General features: G+C 40.4%; 2 protein-coding genes across 5 annotated transcripts; both read left to right on the forward strand.

Annotated features, from left to right (window-relative positions):
• Window positions 1-657: 657 nt before the first annotated feature.
• On the forward strand, window positions 658-11309 carry bnip2 (BCL2 interacting protein 2; the record flags this gene model as incomplete). 4 transcript variants are annotated; one of them, XM_080504528.1, is made up of 11 exons in its annotated part: window positions 658-1662; window positions 4381-4476; window positions 4585-4652; window positions 4999-5175; window positions 7256-7438; window positions 7660-7762; window positions 7841-7972; window positions 8126-8212; window positions 8307-8405; window positions 9012-9068; window positions 10563-11309. In XM_080504528.1, the coding sequence occupies exons 1-11, from the start codon at window positions 1289-1291 to the stop codon at window positions 10618-10620; spliced, it is 1434 nt and encodes a 477-aa protein (XP_080360654.1). In that variant the 5' UTR covers window positions 658-1288. The 4 variants fall into 4 exon arrangements, with proteins under 4 accessions (XP_080360654.1, XP_080360655.1, XP_080360656.1 ...); XM_080504529.1 differs by having other exon boundaries at window positions 9012-9047; XM_080504530.1 differs by lacking the exon at window positions 9012-9068.
• A 4589-nt stretch (window positions 11310-15898) lies between these two features.
• Window positions 15899-17101, forward strand: LOC308136398 (beta-1,3-galactosyl-O-glycosyl-glycoprotein beta-1,6-N-acetylglucosaminyltransferase 3-like; the record flags this gene model as incomplete). Its single annotated transcript, XM_080504736.1, has 1 exon — window positions 15899-17101. The coding sequence occupies one exon, from the start codon at window positions 15899-15901 to the stop codon at window positions 17099-17101; it is 1203 nt and encodes a 400-aa protein (XP_080360862.1).
• Between the last annotated feature and the right edge of the window lie 3084 nt (window positions 17102-20185).

Consider the following 20185-nt stretch of genomic DNA (forward strand, 5'->3'; position numbering starts at 1 on the left):
TGCAAGATGTATAATATATTGGAAACAGATAAAGCCCCCACTCACAATAAGTATATTTTGTATACAATTCTCTTTACAATATCTCTTCAGAAAAGACTGATACACATTTGAAAATAATTGAAATAACTCCACAACAAAAACAACAACAACAACAACAACAATAATGTTTTTCCCTCTCTATTTTGTCAATGTGTTATTTTGTGAACTGGATATGTTCAGAATAAATACAGATCAAAATAACCGTGATTTAAATGTTGTTATGTAAACAAATGTAGATGAGAAACAGATACAATAAATACACTTAATTAAATGAAAAATGAAGGTTTGAATGCTGAATGAATTTGTGGGCATACTCGGTGGAGAGAAAACTATACTTAATATAAGTTAATTTATATTTAAGAATGTGTCTATTTAAGATATTAAACTGTTTTTGATCCAATTGTTTCAAAAAACAGCCTTTATTCTTGCGATGTACTTACTTTTGCGTGTAAAAATGAGGTGGCTGTTGCTGTCCTCCATGGAAGCGGTTTCACTTCAAAACTTCCACGCGTCTTTTCACTACATGTTACCGTAATGACGGGAATAAAGCTGTTACCGTAAAACCCAGTGCGGGCTGCTTTGAGCGCATTGCAGAAGTGCTGGTCCCGCTAGGCGGCTAACAGTCACTGACGTCGATAGCAAACATCCCACCCTCCCTCCGCGGAAACCTGCTGAGATTGATGTCTGGGAGAACTCTGCAAACTTCGTGCTCGGATTCTGACTTTATCTGCCCAACATGGCCCCGTTAAAGCCGCACTTTGTAGGAGACGACCGGCTGTGAAGTTTACATATCTCGTCTCGTGCCCCGGCTACTCCAGGCTAAGCTGGGCTGGCTAGCAGGGGAGCTAGCGGCGTGACTGGCGTCTGTGTCCGGTCCGAAGCGGAGCGCTGCTGTGCATCGGGGGGAGGAAGAAAAGGAAGGAAGGAAGGAAGGAAACCCATAAAGTGGGATTTCTGAGCAAAGCTAGCACACTTCGGCACTCCGGAGTTCACACCGTGACGCACTTAGGAAAGGTGACTATCTGTGCATCCCGCGTGACATTTGACACTGTCGAGTTAACGAGATATGCGGCGGGTCGGCGAGGCTGGTTGTTGTTAACGCGTCTGTCGGTTAGCAGACCCCAGCTAGCCTGCTAGCCACGAACTTCCTCAAAGAAAGTCGTGTCCGGATTTGGATAACTCGTCGCCAAAGTAGTGTTTTGAAAGTTATACACAGCCGGCCTCTTTCGCCCGCTCGTACTTGGGACTCATGGCATCGGACGTGATTGAGAGCGAGGCCGTGCTGAAGGGTGTCAATGATATGAGCTTGAACAATAGCAGCCCGGAGTCTGTCACACCCCGGAGGACTGCTGAGGGTCCGGGACACGGACGCGCGTCCAGTCCCTCATCTTCCGGGGTGTCGGGAGAAGGCGATGACGAGGACTCGATCGAATTGCGGAGCAGCACAGCTTCTGCTGTTGTTGAAAATGGCGAAGAGGCACTCCAAGACAGCCTAACCAAAACAAGAGGCACGCCACAGGGAAAGACAGTAACGCCAGACAATGTCCAAAAACCTCCAGGAGAGAAGAGCTCTACCCCGGTCAGCCTCCCGCAGCCACGATCGCCACCTGGCCCCATTTCAAGGTCTGTAGTTCTACTTTTTGTCTGTAAACTGTTGTGTTTCATCTCCACAGAGTCCATTCACTGCCCTCCATTCAAGTGTTGCAGTGTGTTTCAGTGCCAGGCCCGTGATCCTCTATTCTCTGCCAGGAAAATGAGTCAATTTGTCGTTTTCAGCCCCTCAAGCTTTGGCCTTCTCTCACAGGCTGAACCTAACTGTGTCACGTCAAGAAATATGATTACTGGACCCCATGCCTGCTTTAAAACTTGCATGCCAGACCTCTACAAGCCAGGGTTGACACATTTCTGAATCGGCTGCAAGCAGGTGCTGTTACAAGATGAGGAAATGTACTTTCCAAAACTGAAGAGGTTATTCCATCTGTAGCCTCAACAGAGAAGTGAAATTGCTGGCATTAGAGGGTAGTATGTATTTGAGCAAACAATATAACAGGATCACAATACAGTGTAAATATGCAACCACATCATCCATTAGCTTATAACAAATAAATACACATTGTTTAAGCAAACATTTCTTTCACATGATGTGTACTGAAACAACAAAGACTTATAAGAATAATATGAGAATTATAAGATTACTGTATTTAGACAGCGTGGCATTCCACCTGTACCAGTGTCAGTGTCTCGAAAGCCTGTGGGCAGCGGCACAACACAACACCCAACAGGTTCAACCAGATTACACTTTACTGCTATAAATAAACCCAATTTAAATGAAGCATGGTAATGGATCACAACAATGTGGCTGCGCAGCAAAACACATGTTGGTGAAACATAACAACACAGAGCAGCTATGTGGAAACGGAATCCCCTCTGCAGACGTCTTCATGTAGAGTTCCCTTTGTCTTGGCCTTCTTTTAAATAGGTCCGTTCGGAATCTGTTTATGTAAAGTGAACTTGAGCTAATCCAACCATATGTGATTGCTATTGATTTGTCTTCACTCAAAGCTTTATTATTGTTGTTGGTTTTAAATAGTATTCGGCTTTTCCGTCCTGCTGTAACTAATTTCATCCACGTGCATTCTTGTGGCAGTCGGACGCAGCGTGGCGATTAGCACCGTGCGTTACTAGTCGGCTAAACTGATACGCTGTGAAATGCTCAGAATGTTTTTGTGTCTGGCAGCACATATGCAGTCATGTATATGATTAGTTCATCAAAGGGAGCTCTGTACAGCAAAGATACAGATGCAATGGTCAGCATTAGTGAGTGGCCTTATAAACTAAGCCCTTAACACAAGCTTGTAAGCTTTCCGAGGAGCCAGTGATCTGATTATGTGGCCAGTTGCAAGTTGAAACTCTTAAAGTCTCTTAAACATGAGACCTGAGTTGTTTTGTTGTTGTTGTTTTTTTAATCGGGAAGTGCTGCACAACGTGCGATTAATTGCAGATACAACAAAGCCAAAGGGAAATCCACGACTCATTGAACCAATCCAACAGGTTTTCCGGGTTTTTGTGATGATGTGGTGTCGAAACATAATTGTGACCTGATGAAATGCTCTGGTAGTAAGTGGCAGGTGGGATACAGTACATGAAAGCATGGTACAACGTGCTCTGCAGTTGATGCCACATATTTAAACCGGAGAGCAGTAGGAGTTCATAATTAATGCCTTGCCTAAATGCTTTGTCATGTGCCTTGAGGTTGTCATAGTGAGTAATTCAAACGGGGGCGTAACGTGTGCTTGGGCCTTGGTATTAAGTGGGGGAAAAAAACATCTGTGAACTTATCAGCTACATTATATAAACATTTCAACAATGAACAAGATGAATTCCCATAGCTCAGTGCTTCTTGCTAAAGCCTTTGTTTGTGTGTGTTTTCGACCTGCATTTGTTATTATGTGATCCGGGAACCTTTGCGTGTCGGTGCTTGTCGGTGTGGCAGCTCAAGTCATAAGGACACAAATGCCATCAGTCAAATGACTTGTCATAAGTGCATCTTACTATTTGACTGCACTTGTTGACATGTTGACAGTTCTGCACACGGACAGTTTAAATGTAGTCAAACCAGTTACCAATTAAACATAGTTTGCACAATGATTACTGGCTTGTTTCGTTAGCAGAGTTTGTTTATTAATGCATTGCATGACATGGTATCAAGTCAAAAACACACTCTTCTCCATCCAGCTGATTAAATAATTGTTGATCCTGTTTGCTGCTGTTTGCACGTGGTGGCGAGACACTCTTATGTTAAAAGTGAACATCAGGTCACTTAGACTTTACATTTTCATGCAATTTTCATATAGTTTTTAATGACGGCTTGTTTTCTTTTTGTCTTCATTACATTCAGTTCCACAATTAGGATTTATAGAATATGTTCATTTGTAAACTCGAAACCTACGAGAATATATGATAGATTTTGTTAATTAACAAGAATTCTCATTATCTTATGAGCTTTTTTTTCCCCTTAATATACTTTTCACTTTCGTTTTCAGAGTTTGTTGAAGTGCTTTGTATAGCCAAGACAAATCATAGTAGCCTCAAACTTTGAAGGTTTTAGTCACTGTGGTATTAACTCGAGAACAAATACCTGCTTTGACTCCTGGCAGCTCAGTGTAATTTCAACATTTTCAGCATAATCCATAAGTCACTCTCCTATATGACAAGTGCTGTGTTTTGATTTCACAGATAATCTCTGCTCTTTCTGCTTAATTCTAGTAAATCAGCAGCACAAGACGAGGTTGAACAATAGGAGGCCATTATCCATTACAAATTGGTGTTTACTTTTTGCAGCCTGGAGCGCCAGGAGTCAGTCGCCACAACAGAAGCCCGTCTAAGGATGGAGGGAGTCGAGCTTAAGGAAGAGTGGCAGGACGAGGACTTTCCACGGTATGGCGTCAATCGCTCTTAACGTCATGACTTTATATTGCATCTGTGTGTTTTGAAAGCCACATGAAGAGATATTCACAGCAGCATTGCCTTGTGATTGAATTATAGACCCCTCCCAGAGGAAGAGGAGCTTGAAGATGAGCTGTTTGCAGGAACCTCTGAAGAAGGAGACCCTGGTAACGGCATTATATCACTACATCATACTTTGCTTCAGCGATCAAGGATGTTGCCATGGTTTAAAGTTATTGGCAGAAATATTGTCCCTTCAGGCGACTTAAAGGTTGTTGTTTCCTGTAGTCTTTCCTGTTCATTCTTCAGTGTACATCCTGGCATTTGGATGAAGCTAATAAATGCTGGAAGAAATCCAAGGTGTCGATTCAGAATGCATTGCGTATAACTCGGCACACTCTGGCATTCACACTAAACTGGATATGTTCTAAATCTAATCATCGCGTGTTTCATGTGCATTTTCACTGAAGTTGTCTGCATGGATAGTGCTTATTCATTTGGCGTCGTCTTCAGGCTATGCAATGAACCACGGCAAAAAGACCAAGAAAAAACTGGCCGCTCCAGACATCAGCCTCACATTGGACCGCAGCGATGGTTCAATTCTTTCTGATGAGCTGGATGAAAGTACCGAGCTGGACCTGGACGACATCGAGACGCCGTCTGACAACAGCAACGAGTTTGAATGGGAAGGTAAGGGTTTTCACTTTCAGCCAAGTTTTGCGTTGGTACGGCCCGTTGGTTCGCAAAATGTCACCAGCTGAAGTTTAAATGTAGATGTTAAAGTAGGGCTGTTTTAGTTACCGTAGGTCTGTTTCACGGATTGAGTGCTTTGCTGCAGGATGAGTGTAAATAAACACAATACTACTGATCAAAACACAGACCGTTCTACCTAAGTTGTATCGAATTTCCATTTTGATAGCTGGCGATCAAAAGAAAGAGAAATATCCTCACCTCAGGCTTTTTCAAGTGACAGTTAAATAAAAACGTCACAACTACAGGTAATCATAAACGGTTGCATTTATAAACTCAATCAGTCCACACCAACGGCAAATGAATGATGAAATGTCCTGTCTCACATCAATAATCGGGCTGTTAAATTATATTGAAAATGAATGTAGTATACGACCCATCGTCGATACAAAAATGCTTCCCGGTGCGTTTTGTGTGGGAACTTCCTGTCCTGTCAGTCGTCTGTGCAGCTTCACACGGCTTCCTTCAAAACAGACTCATCCCGCGTTGCTTCTGGGGCGTGACTGAAACATGCCGTGGTGTTTCTGGTCAGTAAACGGCCACAGACAGCTCCGAGAGTGCGTGTTGAATGTAAATTTTGTTATTATTCACATTTTATTGTTAATTATTAATATATTGTTTTATTTTATTGTTCATAAAAAATTAAAACGGCCAACGTGGTCTTTAAACCGACTCCATGATACAAAATAGACAAGTGTAATAAATATCGATCGACATGGTGAAATCATATTGTGATTAGTATTTTTCCATATTGCCCAGCCCTCTGATATAAAAGGTATAAAATGTTAAAATGGGACTCAGCTGATGTCCCCGTTGCTTTTCTATAATGAGATTTTCCCTGAGGAGTGATGGCCGGTATGCGGAGAAGATAGCAGCTTTTTTGTACATTTTCCAGGTTCTGCAGGCAGCTGACAGTCTAAAATGTGGTTAAAATATGTTTTATTGTTCTTGTGTTTCCACACTGCTGCCTTCCTCTTTTTCACTTGGAAGAATTGTTTCCAATCTCTGCCTGGCTGCAGGCCAACAGCAGGTTTCTCTCTTCCTTGTGGTAAGGTCTCATGGACAGCCCTCGTTTTGTATATTTAATTTTTTTTTGTAAACCATGAATCAATCACTCCCTATCATTCAGATCATGTCTTCAGCTGTTCAAACAAATCATCTTTTTTTTCTTCCTTTAAATCACACGCTTTCATTTTTCACTGAATGTTTTTTTGATTTCTTTGAATCTCCTTTTTGTTTGAGGAAATTACAGCAGTTTGTCACCCGGGGAAATGTAATTCTGGAAGATGCTAATGACCTCAATATGTGTGCCGTCAGATTATTAGTGATTCAGTAAATCATGTATGAGGAGATATCACATCACAATACATTGTGGTTTGATACCTCTCCTTGTTTACGCATCAGACTCGACTGCAATGATAAAAGTTAGCCGACTTCTCTAACACAGGTTTGGAACAACTTGTCTGACTTGTAACCGTTTCAGAAGCAGGCTTCTCTGTGTGATTTGGTTGCAGACTTGTTTATTTCGATCCTGCTTGTTGCATGCTGGAGACACGCGATCCTTTGCACACTTCCCCTCATGTCTCCATCACATCTTGATGTTCTGCACAACATGCAGCCATGCATTCTTTCCAGGAGTCCTCGGGTACGCCGGCAGTGGTGCTTTGCTGTGATGGTTTCCTTTTGTTATGGTGATATGACAAGCCAATGCAGAGCTCTGCATTAGTGATGTTCCAAGTATATTTTATATATTCATCACTGGAAAATAAAAATGTTGACAGGGAATCAACAATGTGACTGTTGGTGTTGATTTGGAATGTTAAAAAAAAAAAAAAAAAAAGCATGTCATCAAGAAGAACTGAAGATTAAACCCCCCCCAAAATATTCAGTGCATGTGACTCTAAAGTTCAAACATGAATAATTAAATGATCTGAAAATTTTATGGCATTTTTGATCAAAGATGAATCTGATTTGAATGACACCCAGTCGCCATATTCAAGATGTCACTCGGCTGTTTCAGATGATCTTCCGAAGCCAAAAACCACAGACCTCCTGCAGAAAGGCGTGGAGTCGGTGCAGGAGCTCTCGGCCATGGAGGAGCGGGAGGAGGGCCGGCGCTGGAGGGTGTTTCGCATCGGAGACCAGGAGCACAGAGTGGACATGAAAGCCATTGATCCTTACAAGAGAGTCATCAGCCATGGAGGTCGGCAGCAGGCTTATACGCTCAAACGCACACACTTATTAGCTTCCTTGTGACGTTCAGGGAACAAAGCAGAATCTTTATTTTCACACTCACAAACGGTATAAACTAAAGAGTTTAAAGCATTTAAAAAAAAATTTTTTTTAAACATGCTGAGAAATAAATCTGAATAGAAATTGTGATTTGATACGGAAATACTTATTTCTATTAACTTTTCACTGCAGGTTACTATGGAGACGGTTTGAATGCCATAATTGTGTTTGCGGTGTGCTTTATGCCCGAGAGCAATCAACCAAATTACAGATACATCATGGACAATTTATTCAAGTGAGTGCTACTTGAACCCCTTCGGCCCTTTTGAGCTGGTGTTCCCGAGCCGTTACTGACGGGTTCTCTCTGCTGCAGGTACGTCATCGGCACTTTGGAGCTTTTGGTGGCTGAGAACTATATGATTGTGTATTTAAACGGGGCGACCTCTCGGAAAAAGATGCCAACTGTCGGCTGGCTCAGAAAATGTTACCAGCAGATCGATAGGAGGTAAGTCTACCGCCATCAGCCATAACGTTACGACCACCCGTGCCAACAATCGAGAAAAATGCGCGAATACACAGGATATCAGTGTCAACTGAAATGGCTCATCAGTACATGGTGTGTATAATTGTTTCCCTTCACCTCCCCGTTTCCACACAGGTTACGGAAGAACCTAAAGTCTTTGATAATTGTACATCCCTCCTGGTTTATACGCACACTGCTGGCTCTAACAAAACCGTTCATAAGGTAACTCATATTTTACATCATCGAAGCACACCAGTTAACACGTTTTGTGTGCGACTCTTCGGATTGTGACGTTTCTACTTCTTTCTCTTCCTAGCTCCAAATTTACTCAGAAAATCAAGTACGTGTACAGCTTGACTGACCTCGCTGAACTGGTCCCCATGGAGTACGTGTCGATACCAGACTGTATCAAACAGTAAGTATTGGAACCAACCGGGCCTCTGCAAGCTGTAGTGATCAATTCATGGTGATTCCAGATATGTTATGGATGCGATATATGTAGACGAGTCAGGGATGTTGAACTTAAAAATGTTGGTAACGGCACTTTTTTTTTTTTTTTTTTAATTTATAAAAGCTCGAACATTCCTCGGAAACCTTCCTGAATCCTAGAGTCTGTCTTCCCACCTCTCATAAATAGTATTTAATGCTTTTAATGTATGTAAAAAAAAAAGTAATCTACTGATGATTTGAAGTGCAGTCTAAGCAGCAACATCTTTTTTCACTTTAATTATCAACAGTACATCATAGGTTGAGTACATTATAGCTGGATATATTTCAATCCGGATTTATGTGTCTTTTAAAACGGCTGTGACACAGTTTGCAGCGTCAGCCTCGGCCGATATGCAGAACTGCTGAGCTTCTTCCACCATGTGGCTCAACATCTGGAGGATCGTTAGGATTTCTTTTTTTATTTTAAAAGGCAGCTTAAATACTTAACTCTGCCTCGGTAATGATGTTTTGGATGTGTGGTTGCTGTTGGCTGTGTGTTTTCTTTAACCACGTTTCCCTGCCCCTCCTTAAGGTTTGACGACGAAAAAAATAAGAAAAGCCGTAACAGGTATACGCACTTTCACCGAGGGTCAGTCTCCGCATCCTTTGCATTTCATGAAACTAACAAAGAAATGATCAGTTGGCTTTCAGAAATGCACCAAGACACCTAATTTTCTTGGACAGTTTGGGAGTGGAATGATTAAAATAGCAAATAAAATTGACCTTTTTTTTTTTTTCCTGTTCTTGATGTATTTGTATTTTTTTTTGATAAAAAAATTCTGTGGCAGTCCGATTTCCAAAAATAGGTGGCTTGGTGACTGTTTAACCAACTAAATTTTCTGAGCCAGCTCTGTGAAGTTCTTCGCAAAGCCAGGACCTTTTGAAATGGTTTTCTATCACATGGCCATGTCGGCTAGGTGCAGATTTTACTGTAAGATAGCGCAAATCGTTACGTTAGAAACCGGCAGAATAGTTTGGAAAACACTTCATTGTAGTTCTGCTTTGTGATGTGAGAGTTTGGGCGTTGAGCTGCACTGAGCCAAATGTTATGAACCAAAAACAAAACAAAACTGCTTTGATGTGAAGTTTCATGTTTGTGCGAGTGGATGGAGTTGAACTCCAGGGAAGCACCTCGTCTTAGTCACTTGTGGTGTGCGTGTGCCTGGTGGCACAGGAACCATGCCCTCACATGGTTCTCCGGCTCTCACTGAACACACGGTCTGTTCACTCTAACAGCTCTTTGCATGATTCACTGCATACCCGCTTCCCCCGCTGATGTTTGGTAATAGAGCCTTGTCAGCGTCGGTCATGCACCCGGAAATATTCGACTCGTATCCCGAGAAGGAATAAAGAACCGTGTTCACTTTCCCGGGGGGGGGGGGATGACTCCGCAGACACGCAGCTGAATGTCAACAGCATTGTTAAAAAGTAGAACAGTCCTCACGTTTTGAGACGTTTCAGTAAACAAGTGTTTTTCTTGGTAATAAAACTTTTGTCACAGGTACGTTTGTTTGGTGCATGATTTTAAGCAGCTCCTGACAAGCCAGCGTCAAATCTGCTTCAAGCTTCCCCTGCTGCCGTCACTCTGACAATTTATAATGACGCATAAACATTCAAGTCTGTACTACCCTTTACTACTTGTATGATCATTTATATTGTGCTACAGATAAGAATGTCAGATTGTTGAGTTGAGAGATTTTGGCCTTATGCCTTACAAAGTAAAAACATACTAATTGCACACTTAAGCCATTTTTGACGAATTTGCAAAAAATTAATGTTCATATATAAAAAAAAATGCTTATGAATTTAATCGATGTGATTTCTAATTGTTCACGTCGTAGACCAAAGTTTTCCATGCCCCGCCCACATGTTGACGCTCCTGCAGGTTTATTGGGTATAAAGTTTCGCACATTGCGCACGCTGATATTTTCTCCTCAAACCTTGTTGACGGTGCAGTATCGTTCACAATTGCACAGTTGTGAACGCACAAAAGAAGCGTGCTTGCGGGCAGTCCTTGATCCACTGTTTAGACGCGTCATTGCGTCGACACAGAAGTCCTGACGGCCTCTGAATCTGTCTGCAGAATCGACCAGGACGAGCACGGCAAAGTGGAGATGGCGGCCGCCGCCGTTCCAGAGTGACGCTCCTCGCGCGGCCTGGCGTGCGGGAGGGCGACGACGAATGTTTGGAGCTGCTGCCGCTCGTGTGTTGATGTTTTGGGAGATGTGAGCGGAGACGTCTGTGCATCAGTAAAGTGCCTTTTTGAAACGATGCTTCCTGTTCGGTCACATTGTTGAGCTGTATGTTTGTGCCAAGCGGCTTGATCCTCGGCGTTTAGTCCACATGCTGTCAAATGTTTTTAATCCTTTTTAAGTACTCTTGTATATTATGTCCAACTTGGCGATTATATCAAACTTTTGATGTTTCCTGGTTAATGTTGTAGCTACACTTTATTTAAGGCACTCTGTTACAAGTGGTTGATGCATGTTCTGCTTTCTCACATTTAAATATATATATTTATATTCAAGAGGTGTCAATGGAGAGAAATTAATATATTTTTATGTCTGATCTGATCTTAAACCACATTTTAGGTCGTTGACTCTCCGAGTGGCATTTCATAGAACAAGTTTTGACGGCAACTTGTCACTGTTCACTGCTGATGTCCTTTACAAATCCTGCCTGGGGAGAATAAAGTTTTATTTTTTTTTGCCCCTCACTTGAATGTACCACCTGACTTATGGAGGGTGAGCTTTTGTTCAAGCCACAGTCGGAATCAACTATGTAGTTCCTCTTGTCGTTTTCTCTAAGTAAAGCCATGGATACACACCGACGAGCTGTTACTGTGTTTCATTGCATTTGGTGCTAAAATGTGTGACTGGAAAGCTGTGATAGGACTTTCACTGGTTTTCACCCAGTGTTAACTCTGAGATGTTAGAGTAAGTTTAAAAAAAATCTATAAAAAGAAAATACAAGCAGCCACATAATTTAAGTGTTGGCGTACTGCGATATCAGTCATTCACACTTTTGGTGAAGTGGTCGATCACTGAATGAGCTCCACAACTCACACTGTCCTGCAGTGGGAAATAACGCCTGAGAGGATTAATGATGAGTAAGAGAAAACTGGTCTTCATAAAAGTAGAAGTCACTGTATTGTGAGTTCATTAGACACACTCGTGTGTCTCGTGCATCAAATGCATGGCCGACATCACAATGTGTCAGATGAAACAAAGGAAAGAAGGTGTTGGAAAATACATGAATGGACCTGGGCCAGACCTGAGAAGTGTGCAAAGTATTGCAAAATAGTTAGGTATGCTTTGTGCAGAATAATATAGAAAGTATAATCATTAATAATATTAATCTTTAGAGTTCCAGGAACCTTCAGTGCTCGGGCCCTAATTATTCAGAACTGTAAAACAAAATAAAACACAGCAAAACAAACATTACAAAAAAAAGAAAAAAAAATGACCCAACATATCCTAAAAGAAGTTCAAAGAAGCATAAGGTTATTTACTCCTACCCTTGTCCCATAGTTATTTATGTACGCACTTACAAACAGAATACACATGTCCATATTTACAAACAAAATAGTAAATAAATAAATAAATAATCATTGTTATAATTCTGTCAACAGCTTGTTCTCCTTCCTGTACTTTGTGAAAAAAAAAAAATTGTATGGCTTTTTAAACTGGGTGATGCTTGGAACAATTTCCAAAATGCAATTTCATTACTGAACAACTCCCCTCCACCCAAAAAAACACTGTTTACCCATTACATTAACACATTTATTCAAAAGACATGTCCCATATCACAGTCATGTTTTGGAGCTGAGATAAAGAATAAGAATTAAAGAGTACCTTTTTCCTTGGTGTCTTTTTAATAGTAGCAACTTGTAAAATAGTCAAAGTCAAAGTCAGCTTTATTTGTCAAATGTGCCGAATGCATGGCATATAGCCCAGATGAAATTCCGGTCCTCTCAGATCCACAGTGCACAGCGTAATAATATATTAGGAACAATTATAAGACTTAAAAATCTATACATCTAAAATCTATACACCTTATAAACATATAAACAGTATAGTAAAGTAAAGTGGCATGTACAACTGAGGTAGAATGTTCGTTCGTAAGACAATATGTGTAAAACCTTTCTCTGACCACAAGCGTAGACGTACCTTTCATTTCATTTTTAAAAATTTAATTTCCAACATGCTCAAAATCAGTATCAGTCCACAGTGGACACCAGATAACCAAAGATTTATCACCACAAAACCAGTGAATAATTACAGCAGAACAATATAATCAGATAGCACGTCCAAAAAGGACTGGGAAGAAGTGGAACTTCTTAAATCCCACCCTTTCGCCATAAATACTATATCATTTTCTTTAGCTTCCACTTATTTAATATTCAATTCATTTAAACATGCTGGAACTATTATATCATGACAGATTATCTGATGAAAAGGTCTCAATAAATTACATTTGAAAAAAATATGTAACAGAATATATTTAATAAAGTTTTTTGACCAAATCCAATCCAATACAAATACATAAATTACATTCAGTAGCCATATATACAATTGATATGCATAGAAGCGAGTTCACACATATCCACATGTAGAAATATACAGCATGTAGGCACGTTTGTATAAAGCATTATTTGGTAGCATTGGTTATATTTGGCAGATGGGAATAGCGATCAGTGGCATCAAACTGTGAATTAGTGAATGAGAGTGTTTTTAAAAAGCAAAATCCTATAGTGTTCGAAAAGAAATTGGGATTATGTTTGCCCTGTGACCACGTCTGTTCCACCTGCACCGGGGCATCACCGAGAGACTGCCTGACCTGCTCTCTGGGACAGCTGCGTCTTCTCCAGCTCTGTGTCACCCATTGTCCAACAGGGTGAGGGCTGTATATTCCGCCGCTCCAAAATGTTTTTTTTTTTAATGTTTTAGATCAAATGATTGAAATTGTGTTAGACTTTTTAATACATTTTAACTGGTGCCAGAATCACTCCACTGTTTTAATATCTGAAGTGTTGAATTTGACAATTTGTCCTACTCTCCCTAGGTATTACAGAGAGGGTTTACATTGTCAGAGATGTGACCAATCCTGTGAGCTGTGTACTGGACCAGGACCCGAGTCCTGCAGGGCCTATCTGCCTCCCCTCCTGGAGTTGCAAGGCACCAAGCTCTGTGTTGAATTGTGTTTGATTTGAATCACGGTAACACTGTTTTGAGATGGTTTTGAGCTGTTTTCTGTTATTTAGTCGTTTCTGTGTTGAAAGTTTAATTGGTTAAATGTAGCTGTGGCATGATTAAAATGGTCCCTGATGTAGGTGATATACCAATATACACAGAATGACCAAATTGGCAATTTTGCATTATTTTGGGATATTTTCAAGTTAAGAGTCTATCGCATGAAATCTTCTCACTGTGACATGGCTCATGAAGCAAACCACAAACCGCTATCCTCAACAGAACTGTAAAATAATTGGATGCCTCTGTGCTCCAAAAGTCTACAGTGGGGATGTCAGAATAATTGTTTGAATAATTATTTTGCCACTGTTTGATTATAGGAAACCTGTGAGCCTTATGACAGTTCATGCAGACACTGCATCGGCCCTCACCCTGACCAGTGCCTGACCTGTCATGGCGGTTTTGCTCTTCATGCCGTGGAGAACCGCTGCGCCCGCTGCTGTCAGGATGGAGGGACTTACAAAAGGCGTAAAGGTGGCTCGGTATATCGACGGTACAGCTTCATCCATGAGCAGGACACAGAACCAGGCCAGGATGCGGATGAGAAAACTCGTCTCAGTTCCTCTTCGATGCATCCAGAGAACAACTCATAGTAGCTGAGGAATGTATTGTGGCGGCTGAGTGTAAAGAGCAACAGATGGTTTTTCAGCAGTTCAAGTGTTTAGAAAATGATGTGTTAGCTTTTTGTTTTCACTCCTTTCTCTATAAGGATGGGTGTATATTATGTTCGACAAAGTGCCTGTATCTCCATAATGCACATTCTTAGAAAACTGAGCTGGAAAATAAAATTCATGACTATTTGTGTAAAAATGTATGAAGATTCTGTTTGGGCCAACTATTAAAGAGGTATTTGTGAAAAAGTTCATTGCACTTTGTAACGAACAGGAATCTCATTCCTTTATTTTGAGCACTCACAGCACTATATTCAACACTTTAAAATGTCCATCAGCACTTTAAGAAGCACACGGCACTTTAAGATCAAGATATTTGCACATACATAAATGAATTTGCACACAATTGTTGTTTTAACTTATTTATTGAATCTTCTGTTGTTGATGGGTCCAGCCACCTGTGGAGACAACACAACAATAAATTGAGCAATGTGCAATATGTGTATTTAAGATTATCTTATTCTTTTAGTTGTTGTGTGTGCTGTAAATGTTTGAAGATGTGGCTGAGAGTGTTGTGTGGTGTGTAAGGAGTTTCCACTTCCCTTGTCTTGTGTGCAGGCTGGTGTCCGAGTAAAAGATTCCCCCTGGGATGGACACGTTGAAGAAGGTTCCGGGCTGAACCAAGAGGAGGAGCAAGTGGGGGTGTTGCACATAGTTTTAGTAGGGTTTAGGATTTAGTTTATTATTTAGGTGTTTGGTTTTAGATGTATTGGTTAATACGAGTTTTGTTTCATTAAGTTATAGTTAGGGTTTTGGTTTAGAGGATTTTAACTTAGTTTTTAGACACTGATGTTAACTTTTATTATCTATGGAGTTTTTAATGGTTTCACCCAGTTCAGGGAAGTGTATCATTCACTGTTCTGCTGCTGGAGAAGCCACACTCCTCAATCCTCCAATGCATTTTTAGCACTTTGTAAGTTTTTGTTTTGGGCACTTGTGAAAATAAATAAAAGAAAGAAAGATGTGGACCACCCACAAAGCTGACTCCTCACTGATTTTACTCACTGCTCAAACAGCTCGTCAGCCAGTCTGAGGCCATATCAGAGATCCGAGGCCGAACACACTTTTATAGTAAATGAAAGCCTGCACGATTTCCTGTAAAAGTTGAATGACAGCATTTAAAGCTTTGTCAGTGACTGTTGCACCTTGAACCAGTTTGTCTGGCTTCACATTACTTACAAAGATAGTGAACCATTGCAAACACAGTTGTCATCTAAACACACCCAAGGATGTGGACTGTGTCACATCCTATTAGGTTATACTGGATTTCTTCCTGAGAAATGTCCTTCCACGCCTTCTTTGGACACACCTCTTCATGACTTGATTGACTTTGTGTGCTTTCATCAGGTGAAGCACTTCAGTCTCTCCCATTTGTTCAAGCTGAAGTCAAGACACATCCATCTGTGCGGTTTTTCACGTCAAGGAAGAAAATGACTTTTATGAGGTTTTGGAACAGCCTGATAATACTGGGGACCTTTTCTCTCACTCTCATGAGTATGTTGTTATATTTTTCTCTCTGGAAAACGGACTCTAGCAGACAGTCCTCATCTAATCTCAAAATACCAGAGCAGTACTCCGTGGACCTTCCTGGCTGCTCGGCTATCATCAGTGGAGACATTGAGGATAAGAAAACTGCATTAACAGCACTTCTGACTTCTAAGAAAAGACGCAAGATTTTGTCTGAGGATTTCTACCTGAACGCAATGGAGGACTGTCCAGCGTACATTGAAAACAGAGGTTTTATTACCGTGCCTCTTAGTATGGAGGAGAATAATTTTCCCATTGCATACTCCATGGTGATCCACGAGAAGATTGAGATGTTTGAGCGTCTTCTACGAGCTGTTTATGCTCCTCAGAACATCTACTGTGTTCATGTGGACCAGAAATCCTCTGCACAGTTTCAGAAGGCTGTGAATGCAATCGTTTCTTGTTTCCCCAACGTGTTTGTGGCCACAGCATTAGAACACGTGGTGTATGCCTCGTGGTCCCGAGTCCAAGCAGACCTGAACTGCATGAAGAATCTGTTGCACTCCAGTGTCCAGTGGAGGTACCTGTTGAACACCTGTGGGACAGATTTCCCCATCAAAACCAACAGGGAGATGGTAAGAACACTCAAATTCCTCAATGGGAGAAACAGCATGCAGTCTGAAACCACTATTGGTTACAAGAAATGGCGCTGGCAGTATCATTACAATGTCACCAACACTGTGGTCAAGACAGCTGTGAAGAAAAGCCCCCCGCCCATCAGTGTTCCCATGTTTGTAGGAAGTGCGTACTTTGTGGTCACAAGAGACTTTGTGAAGCATGTGATAGAGGACAAAGAAATCCAGAAGTTTGTGGAGTGGGAGAAGGACACCTACAGCCCCGATGAGCACCTGTGGGCCACTCTTTACAGAATGCCCTCTGTTCCTGGATCAGTGCCAACTAATGTCAAGTACAACATGCCGAACCTGCAAGCCTTTGCTCGTGTGGTGAAGTGGAGCTATGACGCAGGAGATGTGAGACGGGGAGCTCCTTACAGCCCCTGCACTGGTGTTTACAGAAGAGCTGTCTGTGTGTATGGAGCTGGTGACCTGCCGTGGCTGTTCACACGACACCATCTCTTTGCAAATAAGTTTGATCCTGATGTTGATGACATTGCCATCAGGTGTATAGAGTCAGTCCTGCGTTACAAATCTTTGGATTTGGCACACAATTAAAAGAGCAGTGCTTGCATTTTTTTCCTACTAAAACATGCATTTTAAAATGTATTTTGAATGAAACTGTTAATTATTTTTTGTGGGGCATATTATATCATGAAATAATTAGAAAATTGTTCGGTTCTTTTCAAAGTTAATGACAAGATGATGACATGAATTCTCCAGTTTATGTTCTCAATCGCCAGTCGTGATTTGCTCACGGAAATATTTGGCGTGTTTCCTGAGAAGGAATAAAAGAATGTTTGTGCATCAGTAAAATGTATTTTTAAAACGATGCTTCCTGTTCGGTCACATTGTTGAGCTGTATGTTTGTGCCAAGCGGCCTGATCCTCTGCGTTTAGTCCACATGCTGTCAAATGTTTTTAATCCTTTTTAAGTACTCTTGTATATTATGTCCAACTTGGCTATTATATCAAACTTTTGATGTTTCCTGGTCAATGTTGTATCTACACTTTATTTAAGGCACTCTGTTACAAGTGGTTGATGCATGTTCTGCTTTCTCACATTTAAATATATATATTTATTTTCAAGAGGTGTCAATGGAGAGAAATTAATATATTTTTATGTCTGATCTGATCTTAAACCACATTTTAGGTCGTTGACTCTCCGAGTGGCATTTCATAGAACAAGTTTTGACGGCAACTTGTCACTGTTCACTGCTGATGTCCTTTACAAATCCTGCCTGGGGAGAATAAAGTTTTATTTTTTTTTGCCCCTCACTTGAATGTACCACCTGACTTATGGAGGGTGAGCTTTTGTTCAAGCCACAGTCGGAATCAACTATGTAGTTCCTCTTGTCGTTTTCTCTAAGTAAAGCCATGGATACACACCGACGAGCTGTTACTGTGTTTCATTGCATTTGGTGCTAAAATGTGTACTGGAAAGCTGTGATAGGACTTTCACTGGTTTTCACCCAGTGTTAACTCTGAGATGTTAGAGTAAGTTTAAAAAAAATCTATAAAAAGAAACAATACAAGCAGCCACATCATTTAAGTGTTGGCGTACTGCGATATCAGTCATTCACACTTTTGGTGAAGTGGTCGATCACTGAATGAGCTCCACAACTCGCAGTGGGAAATAACGCCTGAGAGGATTAATGAGTAAGAGAAAACTGGTCTTCATAAAAGTAGAAGTCACTGTATTGTGAGTTTATTAGACACACTCGTGTGTCTCGTGCATCAAATGCATGGCCGACATCACAATGTGTCAGATGAAACAAAGGAAAGAAGGTGTTGGAAAATACATGAATGGATTTGATGACCATTACTCTACTGACAGTGATGCAGACATTTTAAAATACATTTCAGATCAGTTACTTCTACCTTTAAAAAAAAAAAATGGTTCTGCTTTAGATAATTTTTCACTTGGGATGCTATCGTTTGTTGAAAAGGAATGAATAACATTGACAGGTATTTCCTATCTAATACTCTTTAGATACATATGACAAAAATACTGATGCAACATGCTCCACTGCCGACAGAGTATTACTTGGCTCTTGTAAGTTCTACTTTGAGTCCACTTGATGGCGCTGTGAACAGACTATTGAAATCACATGCGGTGAAACATACCGGTTGCTTCAGAGCAAGATACTCATACTGACCATGCCATTGAGCCATTTCTTCAGTCACGTGTGATTTCCCCCAAATTATCAATTTTTTAGGCCAGACCTGAGAAGTGTGCAAAGTATTGCAAAATAGTTAGGTATGCTTTGTGCAGAATAATATAGAAAGTATAATCATTAATAATATTAATCTTTAGAGTTCCAGGAACCTTCAGTGCTCGGGCCCTAATTATTCAGAACTGTAAAACAAAATAAAACACAGCAAAACAAACAAACATTACAAAAAAAAAAAAAAAAAATGACCCAACATATCCTAAAAGAAGTTCAAAGAAGCATAAGATTATTTACTCCTACCCTTGTCCCATAGTTATTTATGTACGCACTTACAAACAGAATACACATGTCCATATTTACAAACAAAATAGTAAATAAATAAATAAATAATCATTGTTATAATTCTGTCAACAGCTTGTTCTCCTTCCTGTACTTTGTGAAAAAAAAAAATTGTATGGCTTTTTAAACTGGGTGATGCTTGGAACAATTTCCAAAATGCAATTTCATTACTGAACAACTCCCCTCCACCCAAAAAAACACTGTTTACCCATTACATTAACACATTTATTCAAAAGACATGTCCCATATCACAGTCATGTTTTGGAGCTGAGATAAAGAATAAGAATTAAAGAGTACCTTTTTCCTTGGTGTCTTTTTAATAGTAGCAACTTGTAAAAAAGTCAAAGTCAAAGTCAGCTTTATTTGTCAAATGTGCCGAATGCATGGCATACAGCCCAGATGAAATTCCGGTCCTCTCAGATCCACAGTGCACAGCGTAATAATATATTAGGAACAATTATAAGACTTAAAAATCTATACATCTAAAATCTATACACCTTATAAACATATAAACAGTATAGTAAAGTAAAGTGGCATGTACAACTGAGGTAGAATGTTCGTTCGTAAGACAATATGTGTAAAACCTTTCTCTGACCACAAGCGTAGACGTACCTTTCATTTCATTTAAAAAAATTTAATTTCCAACATGCTCAAAATCAGTATCAGTCCACAGTGGACACCAGATAACCAAAGATTTATCACCACAAAACCAGTGAATAATTACAGCAGAACAATATAATCAGATAGCACGTCCAAAAAGGACTGGGAAGAAGTGGAACTTCTTAAATCCCACCCTTTCGCCATAAATACTATATCATTTTCTTTAGCTTCCACTTATTTAATATTCAATTCATTTAAACATGCTGGAACTATTATATCATGACAGATTATCTGATGAAAAGGTCTCAATAAATTACATTTGAAAAAAATATGTAACAGAATATATTTAATAAAGTTTTTTGACCAAATCCAATCCAATACAAATACATAAATTACTTTCAGTAGCCATATATACAATTGATATGCATAGAAGCGAGTTCACACATATCCACATGTAGAAATATACAGCATGTAGGCACGTTTGGAACAGCCTGATAATACTGGGGACCTTTTCTCTCACTCTCATGAGT

The sequence above is a fragment of the Blennius ocellaris genome, assembly GCF_963422515.1.
Source record: "Blennius ocellaris genome assembly, chromosome: 11".
In the NCBI taxonomy this organism is placed as follows: Eukaryota; Metazoa; Chordata; class Actinopteri; order Blenniiformes; family Blenniidae; genus Blennius; species Blennius ocellaris.